Consider the following 18,042-nt stretch of genomic DNA (forward strand, 5'->3'; position numbering starts at 1 on the left):
TGTTGTATCCACATTGCCAGGGTTGAACCCTTAAGCTGGAGAGGCTCGTCAGCTGCACGGGTGCTCACCAACAACTTGCCTCTACAGACTTGTTGACTTTGGGTTTTGCTGCTGTTTCTGGGGAGGCTCTCCTGGGAGTTTCATGTCATGGTTTCTGGAGCTAACACCCTCCAGCAGTACAAGTCTGTGCGCCACAACTCCAGTGACATACATGAAGCCCTGGGGATGTCCTCCAGCTATGGACTTGCTGCTAATGAAGCACAACTGTTCTGGCAAGCACAGGTAATAAAAGCACATTTTAAACGCTACACCTGCAAGTATACCCTAGCAATTAATACCAAGGTTTTATTGGTACCGTTGTCCAAAGAGTCAAAGGGTGTTCTGTGAAATGTAAATATTCTATTGACACTCATCATGTGTGTGTGTATAATTCAAGGTCTTACAAATTCAAGGTCAAGTTTTCTTGGGAAAAGTCAGTCATTTGTATGTACAACTCAACACTTTCCCTGGGATTTTGTTTCTCTTGAACGTATCCCAGGTCACTACTACGCATTAAACCCAAATCTGTATTTCATAAAACATGAAATAAAAGGCACACATTTTCTGTCAACTTTTATTTGGAATAATTACAACGGTACTGTTTCTGCAATACTGGATATTTATAACAGTTAATCAGAAAAAATAAAGCAGTTTTGCTATTAAAAAATGACACAGCAAGACTGAGCTGCCTTTGAGGGCTCACATAAGTGTTTGGTTAGAATTTACATGGTTTTATTCATTTAATTTTAAACTTTCTGACAGGGAACAAGCTTGCAAAAATATGCTGCACAATTTGGTAAAAATCCAGTAAATTTCTTTAATGCATAAATCAGGTATTTACACTGACTGATTGCTTTGTTTTGATACATAACCATTTAATTGCCCAGACTACATGAGTTGTCGATTGGCTTAAAAAAAAAAAAAAAAAACCTGACCGTTCACTCCTTAAAGTCAACTCCAGTGAGGTGGTAAAACACTTTGATCCCACACTTGAACAGTACAGTGTGAATTTTTAGGATTAGTAGCTTTTAGTCAGATCTGAAGAGCTGAGCTAAAACATGTGGATATTGGGCCACACTTGTACTGATGGAGAAGCAAGGCAGCCACCCACTCACAGATTCTTGAAAGGCGAAAGCACAGTGAATGAACCAAAACAGGAAATGGAATGTCATATCAAGTGAGTAAATGACTGCAGATATGCTAAGATGTACCAGTGGTACAAGAAGCCCTCACTCTACCCCTGCCAAATTAACCTTTTTTCTTAATGCTATCACTGGTGGCGGAGCAAGGGTGGTAAAAAAAACAAACACCACTATAAAAAAATACCTCTGCATGAGTTTACCTCAGTTTTGTGTGTTTGGTTGTGCTGTGGTGTTTATCAGCTGATAGACCACAACCTCCTGTGTTTTAGTTACTAGAGATATAAGATCATTGAGATGTTACATGATGTAAGATCATGTTCCTATAGATCGTTCCATTCACACTATACCATACACTGTGCAAACGTCTGTAGCTGATCACATTCAGATCTACACACAGTCACACTGTGACATTCATCAGCACTGAGCTGCACTATAATGGAAATTCTGGAGTCCTTTAAAGAAGCTTATGAAAGGTCCTACAGGTACAATAGATTGGATGTTGTTCCTATTAGGATGCAGCATGTAAGACATTCTTTACCTTGTGTTCCTTGATAAGACAGACAAACAGAACCTAATGCCTTGGGAATATAACTGAACACAGTGAAGTGTCGGCTGAGGCCTGTGAGGTGAGGTGACAACCAGGGTCTTTTTTCGAGATCATCACAACTTAGTGAGAACAAACTGAAAAAGACCAACAGGGACAGAAAACATCCAGAAATTAACCAGGACCAATGCCATGATCCTCACCAGGACTAGGGTGTGACAGGAGCTACAGTGCCTTGTTCCTCTCAGTAAATGGTACCTGTTCAGTTTGTACTTCTATTCATTGCTCATCTATGCAGGCTGGGCTGCAAGGCTGGACACAGATATGAATTTTACAAAAACTCCAGCAACCAACACTGTTTAAAGCACTGTCCGCATACTGGCCAGGATATGGGGAAAACACAGAACCGTGCACGATCCAGGTTAATGGCATTACTAGGATTCTGCCAGTAGGACTTGTAGACGTAAGTAATCCCAGTGGTGTTATTGCTTTTATAACAGAAGCACTGAGAATCTGTTGGCTGCCAGTGCTTTTCTCTAACTCTTATAAGTGCTTTCCAAGTCCCCTGAGGTCCATCTCAATAACAGGACTGCATTGTACATGTAATGCCTGAAATGGAACTACTCAAAGCAATTCAAGAGGGCATATTCCTTTGACATAATCACATCTTTCCATTGACATAATCACATCTTTCCACATTAGGGCAGAAAAATGCAGCAAAGGAGAGACAAATGGTTGACAAGCGCTTCGAATCTGTGAAGGCGTTACCCTGCCATGGTGGCAATCAAGGTAAGGTATGTCCCAATTGACATTAGTGTGGGAGATAACTGTGAGGAGGTGATAAGAATGATATCCATAAAACATAACATCCATTATCTTTTTTTCCCTGTTAATTTTTTAAACACAGTTGAGACTTCCTAAGGCATCTTTCTATGAATGTAGTTTGTATAGCCTCCTTGCAGTAATGTATAACATTATATCTAGCCCTACAAGCTTTAGCCAAAAACGTTTTAAAAATCCATCAGGAATCTTTTGTTCTGAGGGGAAGAAAATTGTTGAGTTAAACTTCTTATTGATGCTGTGTTCTTTTTTAATAAGTGCCTCCTATCCCCATAACCAATGTACATGCAATGCGATGCAATGCACAAAAATCCAACAGAAAAAAAGACACATTAAGACAGTCACTGGTGCAGCAAATCAGTACAACTGACTGCACTGGCTCCCCATGCCTTAGAATCTCTGCCCTGTACAGACACCCCCCGACCGAAATCAGGGGAATAGACCCCCCCCCCCCCCCCCCCAAAAAAAATGAAGTGAGCTGAACAGAATGAACTAAGCCCCCTCACCCACCCCCCACCCTCTGTGAAAGAATGAGAGCACCATGGTTGTGTTGCCGCTGATGCCTGTAGGGCTGGAGAGTCTGTCCAGCCACAGGCCAAAAGGGAGGGTGGGGAAGTCCAGCACGTCACTCAGCCACTCTAGTGCTTGATTTGGCCTCCGTCCCCCTCACTCACAAAGCGCTTGCGCCCCCTGGTGGACACACAGAAGCACTTGCTGAGCGGGCATTGCATCACCTTCTGAACATTGTATTCTTTCATTTTCAAAGTATTCAGAACACTGACCTGGTGGGACAGGCGTCCCTCAGCTGTTTGGTGATAACACCATCCTGGTAGCACAGGTCCAGGAAAGTTTCCATGATGTTGTGGGCCAGCGGAACGTCCAGGCTGATCTCAGGAAGCTCTTGGTACACTCGCTCAAAGCCCTGCCGCAGCGAGACCAACACAGCAGCTTTTATCTTCTGAAACACTCTGCACCACCATCTACCTGGAGATGGGCGCCAGTACAACCATCCCTTAGCGTGGATCTCATCCGAACAGCATGAACACTTGAGGCCAATCTAAATAAAGCCATGGACATACTCAAGTTTCACAAACTATCCATTCGTAGTGCTGTAATTTTTTACATTACAGCACTATGTAACTGACCCTGTAACAATATATTACTGACCCTGTTCATCTGGTCCAGTGTGATGAGTCCTGTTTCCCAGAATGCCTTGAGAAGTTTCACCATCATGCGGACGGCTGTCTCCCCTTTGGACTCCAGAACCATGACCACAGCCTGGAGACCCAGACAAACAAACACACCACAATCAGCTTTACTCAGCGGTCTGACACAGATGCGAACGCTAAGTCACACTGCTGTAATATCTTTACGTACAATTATGGCTTGTTTCCACTAATCTGTATTCAGGCCATTTCCACCTATGGTCAGCTACAAGTCAGAAGGAGGTGACAGTGGGTAGTTTAAGGCAGAGTTGGCTACTTGGTACTTGATGTGCCCAAGGCATGGTAACATTACGTTTTAGAGTACACTTGTTTATAGAACCTTGTCACATAATGAAGGACAAAACAGATGGGAAAAATGCCATGAAAATAGTGCCCTTCCCCCCTGCCCCCAAAGAATAAAATAAAATAAGGTTATTGCTGGTATCAGGGCCCAAGGATAACATCAAAGTACATTTCAAACAGAGACACTGTCTACTGCAGGACATCACATAACTTGTGACCGCAAATGTAGACTTACATATGAAGTTACATCTCTAGACAATGTAATGGAAACACAGTCCATTTCCTAGATGGACCCACGCGCGCTGGGGCTTTCAAGCTGTAGTTGAACACAGCTAATGGAAACTAGACACTAGAGCAGAAACATGCTTGCATTATGACAAACTGCTCCATGGTTGTTCCATGATACCAAGTCTATTCTAAACTTCCATCTGAAGATAAAATCAAAAATACTATGCATTTCTCCATTACCCAATTACCATCTAAGAAGTGGAAGGGGTCTTACATACACAATATGAGAAGTCGTGGAATAAAGTGCAAAGCCCTCGGAATTGTAAAAAATAGATGAGAGTAAATAAGAAAATTCAATGACCTTCAAAATGTCCCTTAATACAGCCCTCACCTCAACATTTATTACTCTAGTGGGCTGCAGCATGCAGATCTCTGAAGCCCAGAGGCTAACAGAGAAAAATAGGGTGTGAATTCAGTAAGCAGTGCCAAGCTGTGCGGCCTGTGAGCACGCACACCCGCCCAGTCTGAAGGACGGGCACACGACAGCTGCACCACGTATCTTCTGTGGGGTGAAGGTCAATGTCGGAGCGCAACACGAGTGGGTGTCAGCCAATAAGAACGGGAGGCCTCTTCTAGGACAGCACTGGGAGGCAGTGCTGGATTGGAATGCACAGCGTTGACACTTTCAGTCAACTTTTATTAAGTTTTGAATTACACATCACAATAAAATGTCATGTGTCCCTGCTGAATCCATGAACAAAATTTATTCTTTGAGAGTACTGTGAGCCCTAGTAATGAACCAGTGTTCAGGTGCGTGGGGGAACAACACATGCATTAAATGAGCTGTGTCAGGAGTCATAGGAGAGACACCAAATATTGCTAAGGGAGGTGCTGTGTACCTCATAGACGAGCTCGTGGTGGAAGTGTGGGACTTCCAGATCCCTCAGACAGTGTTCGGCCTCTGACACCTCGCCAGAGACCAGATACTCCTTCAGCAGCAAGTTCATCTGAAACACACGGGTCCGCCATTAGGTCAGGAGAGCTGGCACAGACACAGCGCCACAGCATCCACGCTGCCCACTCAACACCCACAACTCCTGCAGCATCACCACTCACATACAGCAGAAACCCTCTTTTTGTCCGCTTTTCACTGCATCACCAGGACTGCACATCTTAAGCCGTCGTTTAAAGAGTCAGGGGCTTTGAAGTCACACGCAATACCTCAGCAAATTCTCAGCGACCAGTTTGCTTCCTGTCATATCTCTTCATTCATCTACTGAACTCTGAATGGGTACGTTTCAGCATGTTCAGCCGTTTTTTTCTTCTGATAAGGCAGATGACGTTTTTACAGAAAAAAAGCTTTAACCTGCTGTGCATAAGCTGCATTGCATACATCTCATAACTCATGTCCACTTTGACCTTATTTAAAGCCCTTTGCCTGAGGATTTCCTGATCAATCAATGGAAACAGTATCAGTCAATCCTCAATATGCACTCAATCCTCAATATGCAATAAAACTTTAAAAATCCCACTCTTGATACACATTCAAGTGGCAGTACGCCTAATAACAAGCAGCCCTGAAATCCACAGTTTGGAGTTTCAGTGGCGACTGGGTATGAGGGCCTGTTGACGTACCCCTGTCCAGGCCAAGCCTACTCATCTCATCAGTGGCCCTAATCTGGCCTCAGCAGACAGTGTTTACCAGTTAAACGGGACACCGAGGCAGCTTTAGGAGACAAAGGGAAGGGAGATCAGCGCAAAGCTCAGATTAATATTAACACAGAAGAAAGAAATCCGCTGACTGCTGAAATCACTGGCAACTGTCATTGATGCATCTGTCCTGGATATTGAACACAAAGAGTGCAGGGCCGTCCCCAGATCTGGGAAGCACAAGGAAGCAGAACTGCAGACAACAGTAACATTTAATGCATAAGGCCATCCTTTACCCTAGGCTGTAGGGATAGGCAGGTGAGTGTGTTCCTAGAATTACTCCATTTGACAACTCTTTCGTCCTCATTATTAAAATTACATCTCTTCAGTCCCAAGACATGCAGGCCCAGAGCAACATGATGCAATACCCTCTGCTGACATGAGCAACTGACACAAGGTTTATCAATGTTCACTTTGCCAGCCTGCTATTAAAACACAGGAGAGAGGACCAAATGCTTCCAGCATACATTTCACAAACCACAGTACACATCAGAGCAACCGGCACCTCAATGACCCGGTTATCAGCTGTTTTATGTGTATGTTAAGCAAATTACCATTGCTGGATGTAAAATGAATCAAGACCAACTTTCAGAGCTATTCTATTACATATGGTTTATTTCAGACACAATACTATGACTGCCTCTCTTCTACAAGCTATAGACATGTGCAGACCATTCTCCATCCAGAAGCTTGACTCCCCTCATTTACCTCTTTGATAAGGTGTCTGACTGGTCTCTGGCCTCCACCCACTCCCCAAACGTTGTCCAGACGCACCATCTCCCTCTTCATGGAGAGCAGCACTGCAGCCCGGTCCAACGCAGCCCTGCAGGCAAGCACACATAAGCCTACAGGTCACTGCAGATCATGGCAGTCAAAGCAGATCTGAATTAAAAAGTGCACTGCAGCTGAAGACAAGAGGTTTTGATTCTCAGACAATAAAATAATGACAAATTACATAACCTTCACTCAAGGGCTCTGTCAACTATACTATGCCATCAAGTAATCCCGAATGTGGCGCCTTTTTTTGATCTGGAAGTGATAATTCCGCATTGCCTAATGGTAATATGCGGTAGTGAAAAGCAACCCTCACCTGGCATGATCACAGTCCACTTTACCCTTATAGTGGTCCAGGAACCCCATGGGAAGGGCGTGGTCTGCAATGGCCCTTGCAATAAACTGCCCAAGCATCTGGGAACATGCAAAAGAGAACCCATCAGCACTGATTATCCCTTCCCATGGTACTGTGAGCTGGAGCTAAAATGGGCTACCGTTGTACAGAATGACTGCTTTTCTACATAACTGCTCAACAGCAGAACTGTAACATGATTTCACACTGAATGACCAGATTGAAACAACTGCCTGGACTATGAGGTTCCCCTGCAAAAAAATACAGATTTCTATCTTGTACTTATACCTGCCTCTAGTTGTCAGGACTGCCCAGTCATACTTATGATGATGATGGGCTTATCATACTTATGATGAGTGTGATAGAAGTCATAACTCTTTCCTCTGTGTTGAGTACATTACCTGTGGGGCTTCAGGTGTGTCCAGAATGAGGTCTGGCAGGTCCTTAAGCATTTTGTCAAACGCCCGCGCCATGTCCGCCTCGGACAGCACCTTGCCCACCAGGTCAGACAGCAGCCGTGAGGTCAGCTCCCGGTGGCTGGCCTTGCCCTCCAAGGAGAGCGACACCGCCAGTGACGACACCTCAAACTTTTTGTGTCCCAGATTCAGTTCCTCCAGCAGCATCTGGTAGCGGGGAAGGATACATGTGAACACACGCACCCTTAGGGAGAGGCTCTTTCACGAAATTACTCTACACAGGAATTCCGTGTGTGAGAAAAGGAAGGTATTAAATTCCACCTGAAGTAAAATCTATGTCAGTGTGCTAATGCATTCTTTTACACTGTATCCCATGTCCATACCAAGCTCCCTTATACAATGCAGTCATGTGACATGAGGGAAATGGCCTATTCCGGCCCCTTAAGCAGAAGCTATTCTTCGACAAACAGGTCAATTCACTCATTCAAGAGTGTGACTATGAGCTCTAGATTCCTGCACAGTCTAAATTTCAAATTAATAAAAATCAGTTTCAGACGGAGCTCTGCAGTTTCAACATTTTTAAAAATAGCCACCATGAAGAACTGAGTCACACTGATATGGAGAACTGTGAGCAAGTACAGAGCCCATGCCGAAAATGTGAGATAAGAGAGATGTTTCACCAGGGGAAGGACATCAGCACTAACACCTGTGGCATAGGAAGGACAGGAAAACATTCTCATCTGCTATACTTCACACAGCTGAACTGAAGGAAACACTTCTTAAATATATATATAATCCCATACATATTTTCTTATATTTTTTAGTGTAAAGGTCCTTTTTTGGGCTTTTGTCGGTATTGTAAACAACATCAAGAAAACCATCAGCACATGAGTAAACATTAAATTCTCATAGCTGGAAAGAGGCTTTGAGAGTAGGGGAAAAAGAAATGTGACAAGAGCAAAGTTTTTAACTGGATGCAACATGAACAGAGTTTTACATCTGTGTCTGGAGCGGTCACGTGACTGAGCCTCACCTGGACCTCTTTGGTGTCCCCGTGCTCAAAGTACTCCTGCACAATGGGGTTGACCGTCTTCTCGAGCTCTCCCTCATCCAGCTCCGGCTCCACCGTGGCGTACACCGTCTCCCCCTATAAACAGGAGGCACGGAACAGCACGTCACACAGGGATCACTCGAACGGCTCCCGCAGAAGCAGGAACATGACTATTTCCTGCATAACAGTCCTTTCCAAACACCAAACGACCTTTGCAGGTTGTTCAAACAATAGGCCCACATTCTGTTGTTCCAGCTCTGTCATTCTAACACATGGCAATAGAACACACACATTTACTTTACTTGCTAAAAGAAATGGAGAACCATCATAAGATACTTCTGAACAAATCACATTTTAAAACCTGCACAGTCAGTGTCAGTGTAGCACGCACTCTGGTAGAATCTGAAGGCTGCCTTGTGTAAAATGTGATTGCCAATTTTGAGTTCATTCTACCCCTCAAAGGTTCCATAAGAAAGTACAGAAAATAGGTTTACCATAAAGAAATGGATCACTGCAAAAGAGCAGGAGACTTCAGCATACACTACGCTATTTTATAGTTTCCCATTCTCAGGTTATATTCACTACACCTCAAAGAACAAGTTTTTGCATTAATAGAATCTGAGTGCAGGATCAACACTATGAGTTGTGGGGTCATTCTGTGGTCACCTGTGGGAACCGAAGCATACCTGTGCTGAAAAAAAACTAGGATAAGATTCCAAAAATCACTGGTTTATAAGAAAGATCGCCCCACATACAGAATCTGATAAGAGGATGTTCCAGGTCTCCTATTCATCACTTCCTTACATTTGTTAACGTTATCTCCTTATCTCTTCTACTCTCACCTGAGCCGACTCATCATAGTTGGGGTCTTTGGCATCTGGCTCCTCCATCTCATAAACCATCCCAGCTGCTCCCCACACTCCCTTCCCACCGGCTCCACCTGCACAAGGGAAGCACCACAGCTCATCAAACCTGCATCCCAATGTACCAGCTCAAGGGAGAGATGCCAGTCTGCCTAGCATTATTTTCAGTGGTGTCACTGCAGGTGGCCATTTCTATAGCAGATACAATACCATTGCATGGAAATCTCATGCTGTTCCTGAATCAATATGTCACCTAAAACTGGGAATATGAGGGTTTTGCATTTCCATACTAAAATTATATGGCTGGTCTGGTCATCTGGAATGCGCATTGTTGAAAGAAAACTCCCAGGAGAAAGGGTGGAAAGGTTATTCGAGGCGCAGCTAGTGCAGACCTTTCTTGGGCAGGCCTCGGCCTTTGCCCATCCTGGACTTGCGGTCGTTGGCATTGAGCTTGCCCCGGGGGCTGGTGGGGTCGCCCGCGAGTTCCCCGCCAGCCTCGGACAGCGACTCGCGGGTGGAGTCCCGGGAGGACGTCCTGCGCAGACGCCGCTTGGCCTTGGCCTTCAGCCGCGCCTCGTGAAGGGCCTTCTCCTGGGGCGTCCAGTTCCCGTTCTCCTCTGTCTCATTCAGCTCGTCGTCCTCGTCACCGTACAGCTCCTCGACATCACCGGCGTTGAACACCCCTGAGAGCGCACGCAGCAGCAGCGCACACACACACACACACACACACACGCACACACACACACACACACACACACACACACACACACACACACACACAAACACACACACAAACACACACACAAACACACACACACACACACACACACACACACAATGTTACTTACGACTGACCAAGATGAAACTGTACAAGAAGACTGACAGCCACACACTGTTTGGAAAGTTCTGAGACAGACATTTGCTGGCTACTAAATAGGTCTAAATAGGTCTATGGGTATATGGATCAATGTGCTAGGATTCATGTTTACTGAAGCAATGCAGCCTTTTTTGAGCCATATTCATTATTATTATTATCATTTTAGCAGATGCTCTTATCCATAGCGACTTAAATAGGTTACAGTTTTTTTTCATGTTATCCATTTATACAGCTGGATATTTTTACTGAGGCAACTGTGGGTTACGTACCTTGCCCAAGGGTACAATAGTAGGGGCACAGCAGGGAATCAAACCAGCAACCGTTCCGTTACGAGCCCTGCTCCTTACCACTATGCTACACTACCACTCATATTCAGCATGTGCATAAGGTCTGTGCCTCTAACACAGCCCTGTGACTGCAGAGTCACCACTTCACCAAACCACAGAGAACATGCTAGCACCCCACTGCAGACAAAAGGCTGGAGGGAGACACTGTCTCAATGGCAGGGCATTGTGCAAGGGACTGACACTTAAGACTGTGATGCACAGTTCTCTTCCTAGTAAGTTGTACAGAGGATAAATAAAAACTTTAACAACATAGCTTAGGGCAAAATGTTGCGCTGACAATGAACCATGCTTGACCATAACATACGCCATTGTGAAACTGGCTTTTGACTGGATCATGTGAGTAACTTGTCAAAACAGAGTGGACTGCGAACTCTGCCCATGACTGATATTCATCTAATCAAGTCTTCAAGATTCCTGGGAAAATTCAGCTAGTTTGTTTTTTTTTTTTCCATCATGTTCTTGGAAAAGCCTTTTCTGCCTCCAGTTAGGCGTGTAATTTTGGAGCCGTGAAGCTGACTTCAAGAAAGAAAAGTTTTTAAAGCCTTTACTGCTCTGACCACACTGAGAAAACAAATCCCAAGGTAATGACCAATGGCTTCACAATAACATCTGTCACAAATTAATGTGCTGACAGCCCCGAGACAGCCTGACACAAAGCAAAGCAAACAGCCCTGACAAACGCATTCACTATTTTCTATTTATAGACCTTCCATCAATCACTGGTTACAGAAGTAAATGAAGTCTACTTTAAATGTTTATATCATGTTATTATTAAATATTTATATCTTAATGTTTGCAGCAGATGTATTTTTTATGTTTAAAACTGTGTCCTATGGCAAAGGAAATAAAGAATATAATTTTACTAACAACAGATGGGACCTTAAAGAAATGAAAAACAGACAGGTGGTGTAGCCAAGTTCTTAGTACTGTAACTCCAGGCACGGTCTTGTTGTTCACTTTTAATCTTAAAGCACGTTGTTGACTCCTTATAGGAAACGTTTTCACAGCACTGCTGTAATCAGACACGATCAGTGATCTCCATCTGCAATCACCAAAAAGTGTCGTCTCCCCTCCCCAGACTCCATTCACTCTTACACCATTTCTGTAAACGTCAGTATCAGTGATCTTTAAAACATGTGACGTTTAATGGCTGCCCATCCTCACAAGGAAAGCAAACATTTACATCAGTGTTGGGTTTCAGCGTGACTCCCTCTCACCCGACCGGCCCCTTTTTTAGAGCGCAGTCCTCGGTACCATGCAGGGAAGGGTTACTACATATGGCAGTGTGGGCATCCAGAGTCACATGACCACTCCCAGCACACTCAGAGATGAGAGTAGGAACAGCTCGGAAAGTAATGAATACCCCTCCCATAATGAATCTGCCACTGCCAGCTCAAGGAACCTATCCATTACGTTCAAGGAAGCACAGGCATTTTCAAAGAAATCTCCACAAGCATGCCGTGTGTCTTCAGAAGGGGGTCAAGTTCATTATTCAGAACCTTCTCTATTAGGACACCAGGTTCTTCTTGTTCTTATACTCCTAGCAATTGTTATCAGAATTATTATACTAGATCATGCCATTTCACATATTTCTGGCTGTCATATATAACATGAAATGCAAATGAAATGTGCAAGTTTCAAAGTCGGCATGACTAACAAAGCAGAACACACCTCACCACTGAGCGCAGTTCACACGTCTACATGTGAAAATGCCACGTACTCTCACACCCTCTTAAAACAGCCCTCCACGTTAATCCAGTTATGGCATTAATTCAGTCACTCTCAGTAGGTGTACAGTAAGGTGTTTAAGCCCATATCATCGGCAGGAAGCAATTTTCACACATCACGCACAGACACACACATTTCACAATAATCACTGCATCATGTATCATTTTGACCAGAGATTATATCACGCACCCACCATTTCAGTATGAATGAACATTCATTTATATGCCAGAAGTCCTAGCATCTGCAGGAGTTATTGCACTGGTATAAAACTCAAAGAAGTGTAGAGCATAGAGGGGTGGTTAGCATAGCATGACACGCCCCCCCCTTCACCCCTCCTGCAGCTCATCCACAGGCTTACAGGAAGCATCTTGCTCTCTCACTTTAACCGCACTGGCAACAGTCTCCCAATCTCTCATCGCCTCTGCACACAAAAACGTCAAACTGCACAGTACGCAACTGACCAAATACCGCCTCAACCTCAAATCTGCCAAACTGCTCGGCCACTTGCGGCCAATCAATGTACACCAGCCAAAAGGCTGTCCTCCATCCTGCCAGAAAAAGGGAGGCGGGAAAAACACCTTTGGACGCGAGCCCAACCCAACGTCATCAAACCAGCGTGGCAAGATACGTCAGACCTCACAGTAGTCAAAGGTAACTTCATACCTGTCCACATGTCACAATGTGCGTTTGTTTTTTTCTTTTTTCCCCAACGCAATGTTTGAAACAGCGCTCTTAGTCATCCATCATACCTTATCAGAGCTTCAACATGTGGAATAAAAAAACACTGCTTTGTGCCACATTGTCGTGCCCTGCAGAACTGCTGCAATGCCCCATTATGTGTGATATCTGCCCACTAATTTCCTTTAAAAGACACCACTGAAGGGTACACAGGCTTATCCGTGTACACTAAGAGAAAAAATCCTCTGAACTCGTCTGTTACTAAAATGAAGAAATCTCAAACATGCCTGCCTCTTCTCTCCTGTTGTTAATCCACAGACTAGCAAGCAACACACCCACACAAGGAGTTATTTCTGGGTTTCAAACTCCCTTTTGCAACGGCGCCTGTCTTTCACCCTCATGCGGCCCAGCATAAAGAAGATGTACACTTTCAAACCTTCACTGCGCTCACTGAAACTGACCAGCTGACTTCAGGAAGGATGAGCTGACCCTCAGAAGTATGTGCCCTGCAGAGCTACATTATACTGTACAGCAGAAATGCAGAGCAGAATTCTCCTTGGACTGACCTCATCCCCCTCTGAGCGGCCTGCTGTAAGGCTTCTGCCAAACAAATAGTCTGCGCTATAGTTCAGGGAAGAACCGTAAGACTCCACAGTTCCACAGATGGCTCAGTATTCTCACAGATCCTCACACAGGTTTGGCTTCACATTAGGCCAGTTTCTGTGGCCCCACCACAGCTGTGTGTGTGCCAGCACACTGTGACCAGACAGGGCCGTCTGCGTTTAAACTGCTGAGGTCCATGTGTGCATTTCAGAGCATTAACTATTGCTGATATTTGATCAAAATCAATCTGAGGGAGCACTGAAAAAAATACTCAATGGCTGTAGCACTTCACACAAGTGACACACCTACTGTTGTTCACGCCTATGGCTGTTTGACTCATATGGTCTCGTGGCAAACTTCAGATCATATCTGAGGTTATCCAACATGTTGCTGGCTTGTGTGAATTTGCGAAAACATCTCTAGATCATTTCAAGTGTATCTGACCTAAAGCTTAGGTGGGTCAGTGGAGAAACAGGGATGTGCAAAAGACATAGTTTGGTCATTGGCCAGCATAATGTGACCGAACAGGGCTTTCTGCATTTAAACCACCGCAGTCCATGTCTTCCTTTGAGAGCATTAACTATTGTTGATATCTGATCAACACCAATTTGTCTAACCAGGAGTGAGCATTGAAAAAAATACTCAATAGCTGCAGCACTTCACACGGGAGAGACACACCTACTACTGTTCACGCCTATGGCTGTTTGATTCATAGGTGCTCGTGGCAAACTTCATATCATATCTGAGGTTATCCAACATGTTGCTGGCTTGCGTCAGTTTGCGGAAACATCTTGAGCTTATCTCAGGTGTACCTGACCTAAGGCTTAGGTGGGTCAGTGGAGAAACAGGCATGCACAAAAGACAGTTTGGTTATTGGGACAGAAGCTTAACAGAAAATTGGGTGGCGTATCATCATCACAGGAGGAGCTTGATGTAGTAGAGCTCAGATTATGGCATCATACCCTTGACATGAGAGTATGCACCGGAAATAACATGTTTAATTTGTTTTGAATGTCTAGGCTTAGTTTATGCTTTGTTCATAAACAAATTAATTAAATATACTGTACAGTCTATGTACTTAAAATAATATACTCAAATCCATTTCTGTTTGTCATGCTTAACATGAATTTGTATGGCTGACGATTTAATAAATATTCATTCAAATTTTTACACGCTTACTCATTCAATAGTTTCTGTGCCATTCATGTGTACTGTTTTTTCACTATATGAATGCATACCACACTATGCATTTACACTTAGACGCATTTCTCTGTGCTATTTATAAAAACATTGTCAGGAGAATCTGAGTCACATGTGCACAGCATGCACAAACCTCCATTTCTCCAATACATCATGTAGCTTCCATTAAACCCTGCTCATGTGTCAGTTACCTAGCCATCTTCATTACAACAACTGTAACATAAATGTAACTGTAATTAAACTTAATTAAAATAGAAACACGTAGAAGAAGTCTTTTCAGGTTCTTCTTCAGTTGCTGAAACTCTTTGAGAAACTACATTAAAAACTAAATAGATACACGTGCATTTTAAAGTCCACTGATTTGTGGCCACACATGCTGAAAGATGAAGGTCTGTGAAATCCACCAATGTTGCACTCTTCCTTTATTTACTCACTAAATTTCTAATCACTGTTTGTGACTCTAGAAAAGCAGCTATGGCAACTTAGTCATGTTTCCGGCTACAATAAAGGAAGCTGAAAGATTTTGAAGTATGCGGATTTTTTGAAGTATGCAAAACGCTCCTGCACAAATAATGTCATAAAAGGCCGTTAATAGAAAACCGGATCCCTAGCTGACATCGGCTAAGTAGCTATGCAGCATGTGACCTCAAAAGGGATACCAGCGTCTGGTTCGCAAAAATGCAATGTAATATTTAAAGTAATGGTGTCTGCCGATATCTTAAAACTACAACAACGTAGAAGGTATAATCATTCTCAAAATTTACACCGAAATCTAACCATAATTTTGCATTGGATAACTATCAAAACAACATGTCACCAAGTACAAGAAACATCTGTCATTCCGTTGTTTGGAAGTTGACAGGTAGACAGTTAACGTTTGCAGGCTACCTAGTTATCAGTCTCGCGATACATAGCTATGTACACACATTAATGTGTCAGCTAGCCTTGGATGACTGTATGCACGTACAGTGGCGTTCCAACCCAGCCCACTTATTCTAACATTCAGTTGGCTTCAGTGGAAAGACAGAACTAAAAAAAAATCACACAAAAGCTGAAGCGTGCTGGATAAGTTAGCCAGCTAGCTAGCCAGCCAAGTTAAAATTACACTTACAAATAATAATCCTGAAACAGTTAAACTATGGAGCGTCTCTGCAGTTTCACAATACAGCAAAACAAGAAATCAATGCAAAGCAACGCATTTTACGACCTTATAAAGATAAATGCACGATAATATTGCAGCTGGGCGAATTAACCCTTAAATACAGTACGAGCACATGGTGGGACACGCAGTACTTGCGCCCTGAAAACAAAAGCTGGTTAGCTTGCTAGTTAGCTAGCCGACGTTTGGGTGGTGTGGTACGCATGAAGATGGTAGCTAGCTAACATACATGCATTTTGCATGCATGCAAACGATTTACCGGAAGCATGTCACAATTCTATAAAGGTAAACGTTGCCAAGTGCCACAAATCTCACCATCCTGTTGAGAAGCGACGGTCCATGCTTCCACTTCAGTCGCCATTTCTCTTGTCTGCAACTCGAGTCTGCCTTAATTCTTGCTTTTCCACCAACTGTCTGTCATGAAGAAAAAAACCCGCAACACGTTGTGCACGTACTTTACAGTGTGAACCATCAGCTCATGCTTGCAAAATATAGCTGTTTGATTCAATGGTTTACCATGCATTTTTAAAGAAAAATCTCACCTTCCTCTTTCGCCAAGTCTTCAGGAAAAAATAATGAAATATACCATACGATTAGTGCTATCTGTATTATTTTAATGTTTTGCTTAAAATAAAAAAGAAAATAAATGTACACTACGTTTTTTTATTTGCACAAGGCAAAAAATACATGCACACAATCAAATTGACGCATGCACCTTTAAGGACTTGCTATCTATCTTGAACGTAAACAGAATCTGTTTTTAACTTTGGAACGCTCCGCGAATCACGTGGTGAAAACGTGCGCAAGGAGTGGCTGAAAAGGAGGCGGGAACGCTTCTGTTTAGACCAATCGTTTGACAGGTAACACAGGAGAGATCTTTAGGAAGTAGCTAAATAAACTGAAGTATTTTTCTTTTCGTAGGTTGTTCGTGGCTTTGATAAATTAATCCGTCAGCTGTGTTTGATGTTTTTTTTATTGCATTTACAGATGGCAGCTATGTCGAATACATTGCAGTTTAACGTAGTAATAGTCCGTAAACCATTTTAGCTAATACACTTTGCATGTTAAATGCATTACCTGCATGCATTTTAAGAATTCTACTGTTATTTTACATTTGCAGGTGGTAGCTGTTTCGAATATATTGCAGATTGACATAGTAATAGTCAGTTAAACATTTCAGCTACCAAACTGTGCGTGTTAAATACATTACCTGCATGAGTTTTAAGAAGTATTTCTTCTGCATTTTTAGAACTATTCTCAAAATATTAATAACACTAGTATTTTTCATGCAGAGTGTATTTCACTGGTTGCTGCTGCAGACTAGTTCAGGACTAAATCCAAGCCAACTGCATTGTTTAAGTGCATTAATCCATTTAGGATAGTGTTGTGTGTTTTATTCCACTAAATGTAACATTTAAAAGAAGCGTTCTGTTTGTATGTAGCTACCAATGTTTCATGTAGGAATTTAGCTCATTAGCACTTAAATGATATTTATTGAAATGAGCAGAGGCTTAAACTGAGTCTCCTCACAACCAGACTTGTGTGTATCCTAGTTTGTGCTCACTTCCTTGTGGGCTGTGGCTACTGTAAGAACATAAACCAGAGGTTTATGCATTTGAAATGACCAGGAGATGTATATTTAAAAAATATTAATCAGAAATACGCAATAGCAGTATTCAATTCAGGTAGCCTTACTATATAGGGCCCATACGTTTTTGGCGTGAGTGTCAGATAAACAAAAAGCAAACAATTCCATGATGTATATGTTGAGCTCATGTGTCTCCCTCTCTTGCTTGGCCTGTCACATGATCTCCAGACATATTAGTGTTGTGGTGCTGTTGAAGGTTTTGCTTCTTTGACATAATGACTTGAGTGACCTCTCTGACCTCCAACATAACCTTTGACTTTAGTCACCCAAACTATTTATCACAGACAACCCATTGGGAGTTAGCAGGTTACCAGTGTTGAAATAGTGTTGAAAGC

At 43.1% G+C, this 18,042-nt stretch overlaps 1 protein-coding gene across 1 annotated transcript; it reads right to left on the minus strand.

The window, feature by feature from the left end:
- Window positions 1–3,035: 3,035 nt before the first annotated feature.
- Window positions 3,036–16,683, minus strand: LOC118793185 (programmed cell death protein 4-like). The gene is made up of 12 exons (XM_036551240.1): window positions 16,602–16,683; window positions 16,375–16,473; window positions 9,860–10,150; window positions 9,447–9,544; window positions 8,587–8,700; window positions 7,539–7,760; window positions 7,102–7,199; window positions 6,720–6,834; window positions 5,201–5,308; window positions 3,733–3,843; window positions 3,348–3,487; window positions 3,036–3,255 (listed from the first exon to the last, which is right to left on the minus strand). Exons 2-12 carry the CDS (start codon window positions 16,418–16,420, stop codon window positions 3,204–3,206), a joined length of 1,395 nt encoding a protein of 464 aa, XP_036407133.1. The 5' UTR covers window positions 16,421–16,473; window positions 16,602–16,683; the 3' UTR covers window positions 3,036–3,203.
- Window positions 16,684–18,042: the final 1,359 nt, after the last annotated feature.

This window comes from Megalops cyprinoides, chromosome 18 (genome assembly GCF_013368585.1).
Source record: "Megalops cyprinoides isolate fMegCyp1 chromosome 18, fMegCyp1.pri, whole genome shotgun sequence".
Taxonomy (NCBI): Eukaryota; Metazoa; Chordata; class Actinopteri; order Elopiformes; family Megalopidae; genus Megalops; species Megalops cyprinoides.

Excerpts from the sequence above, each read along its gene's own strand:
- LOC118793185 (XM_036551240.1), bottom strand. The coding sequence starts at position 16,420 with ATGGCGACTGAAGTGGAAGCATGGACCGTCGCTTCTCAACAGGATG. Across the intron at positions 9,545-9,859 it reads CCGAGGCCTGCCCAAGAAAG|GTGGAGCCGGTGGGAAGGGA; the intron begins GTCTGCACTAGC and ends TCCCTTGTGCAG. Across the intron at positions 5,309-6,719 it reads TCAGACACCTTATCAAAGAG|ATGAACTTGCTGCTGAAGGA; the intron begins GTAAATGAGGGG and ends CGTGTGTTTCAG.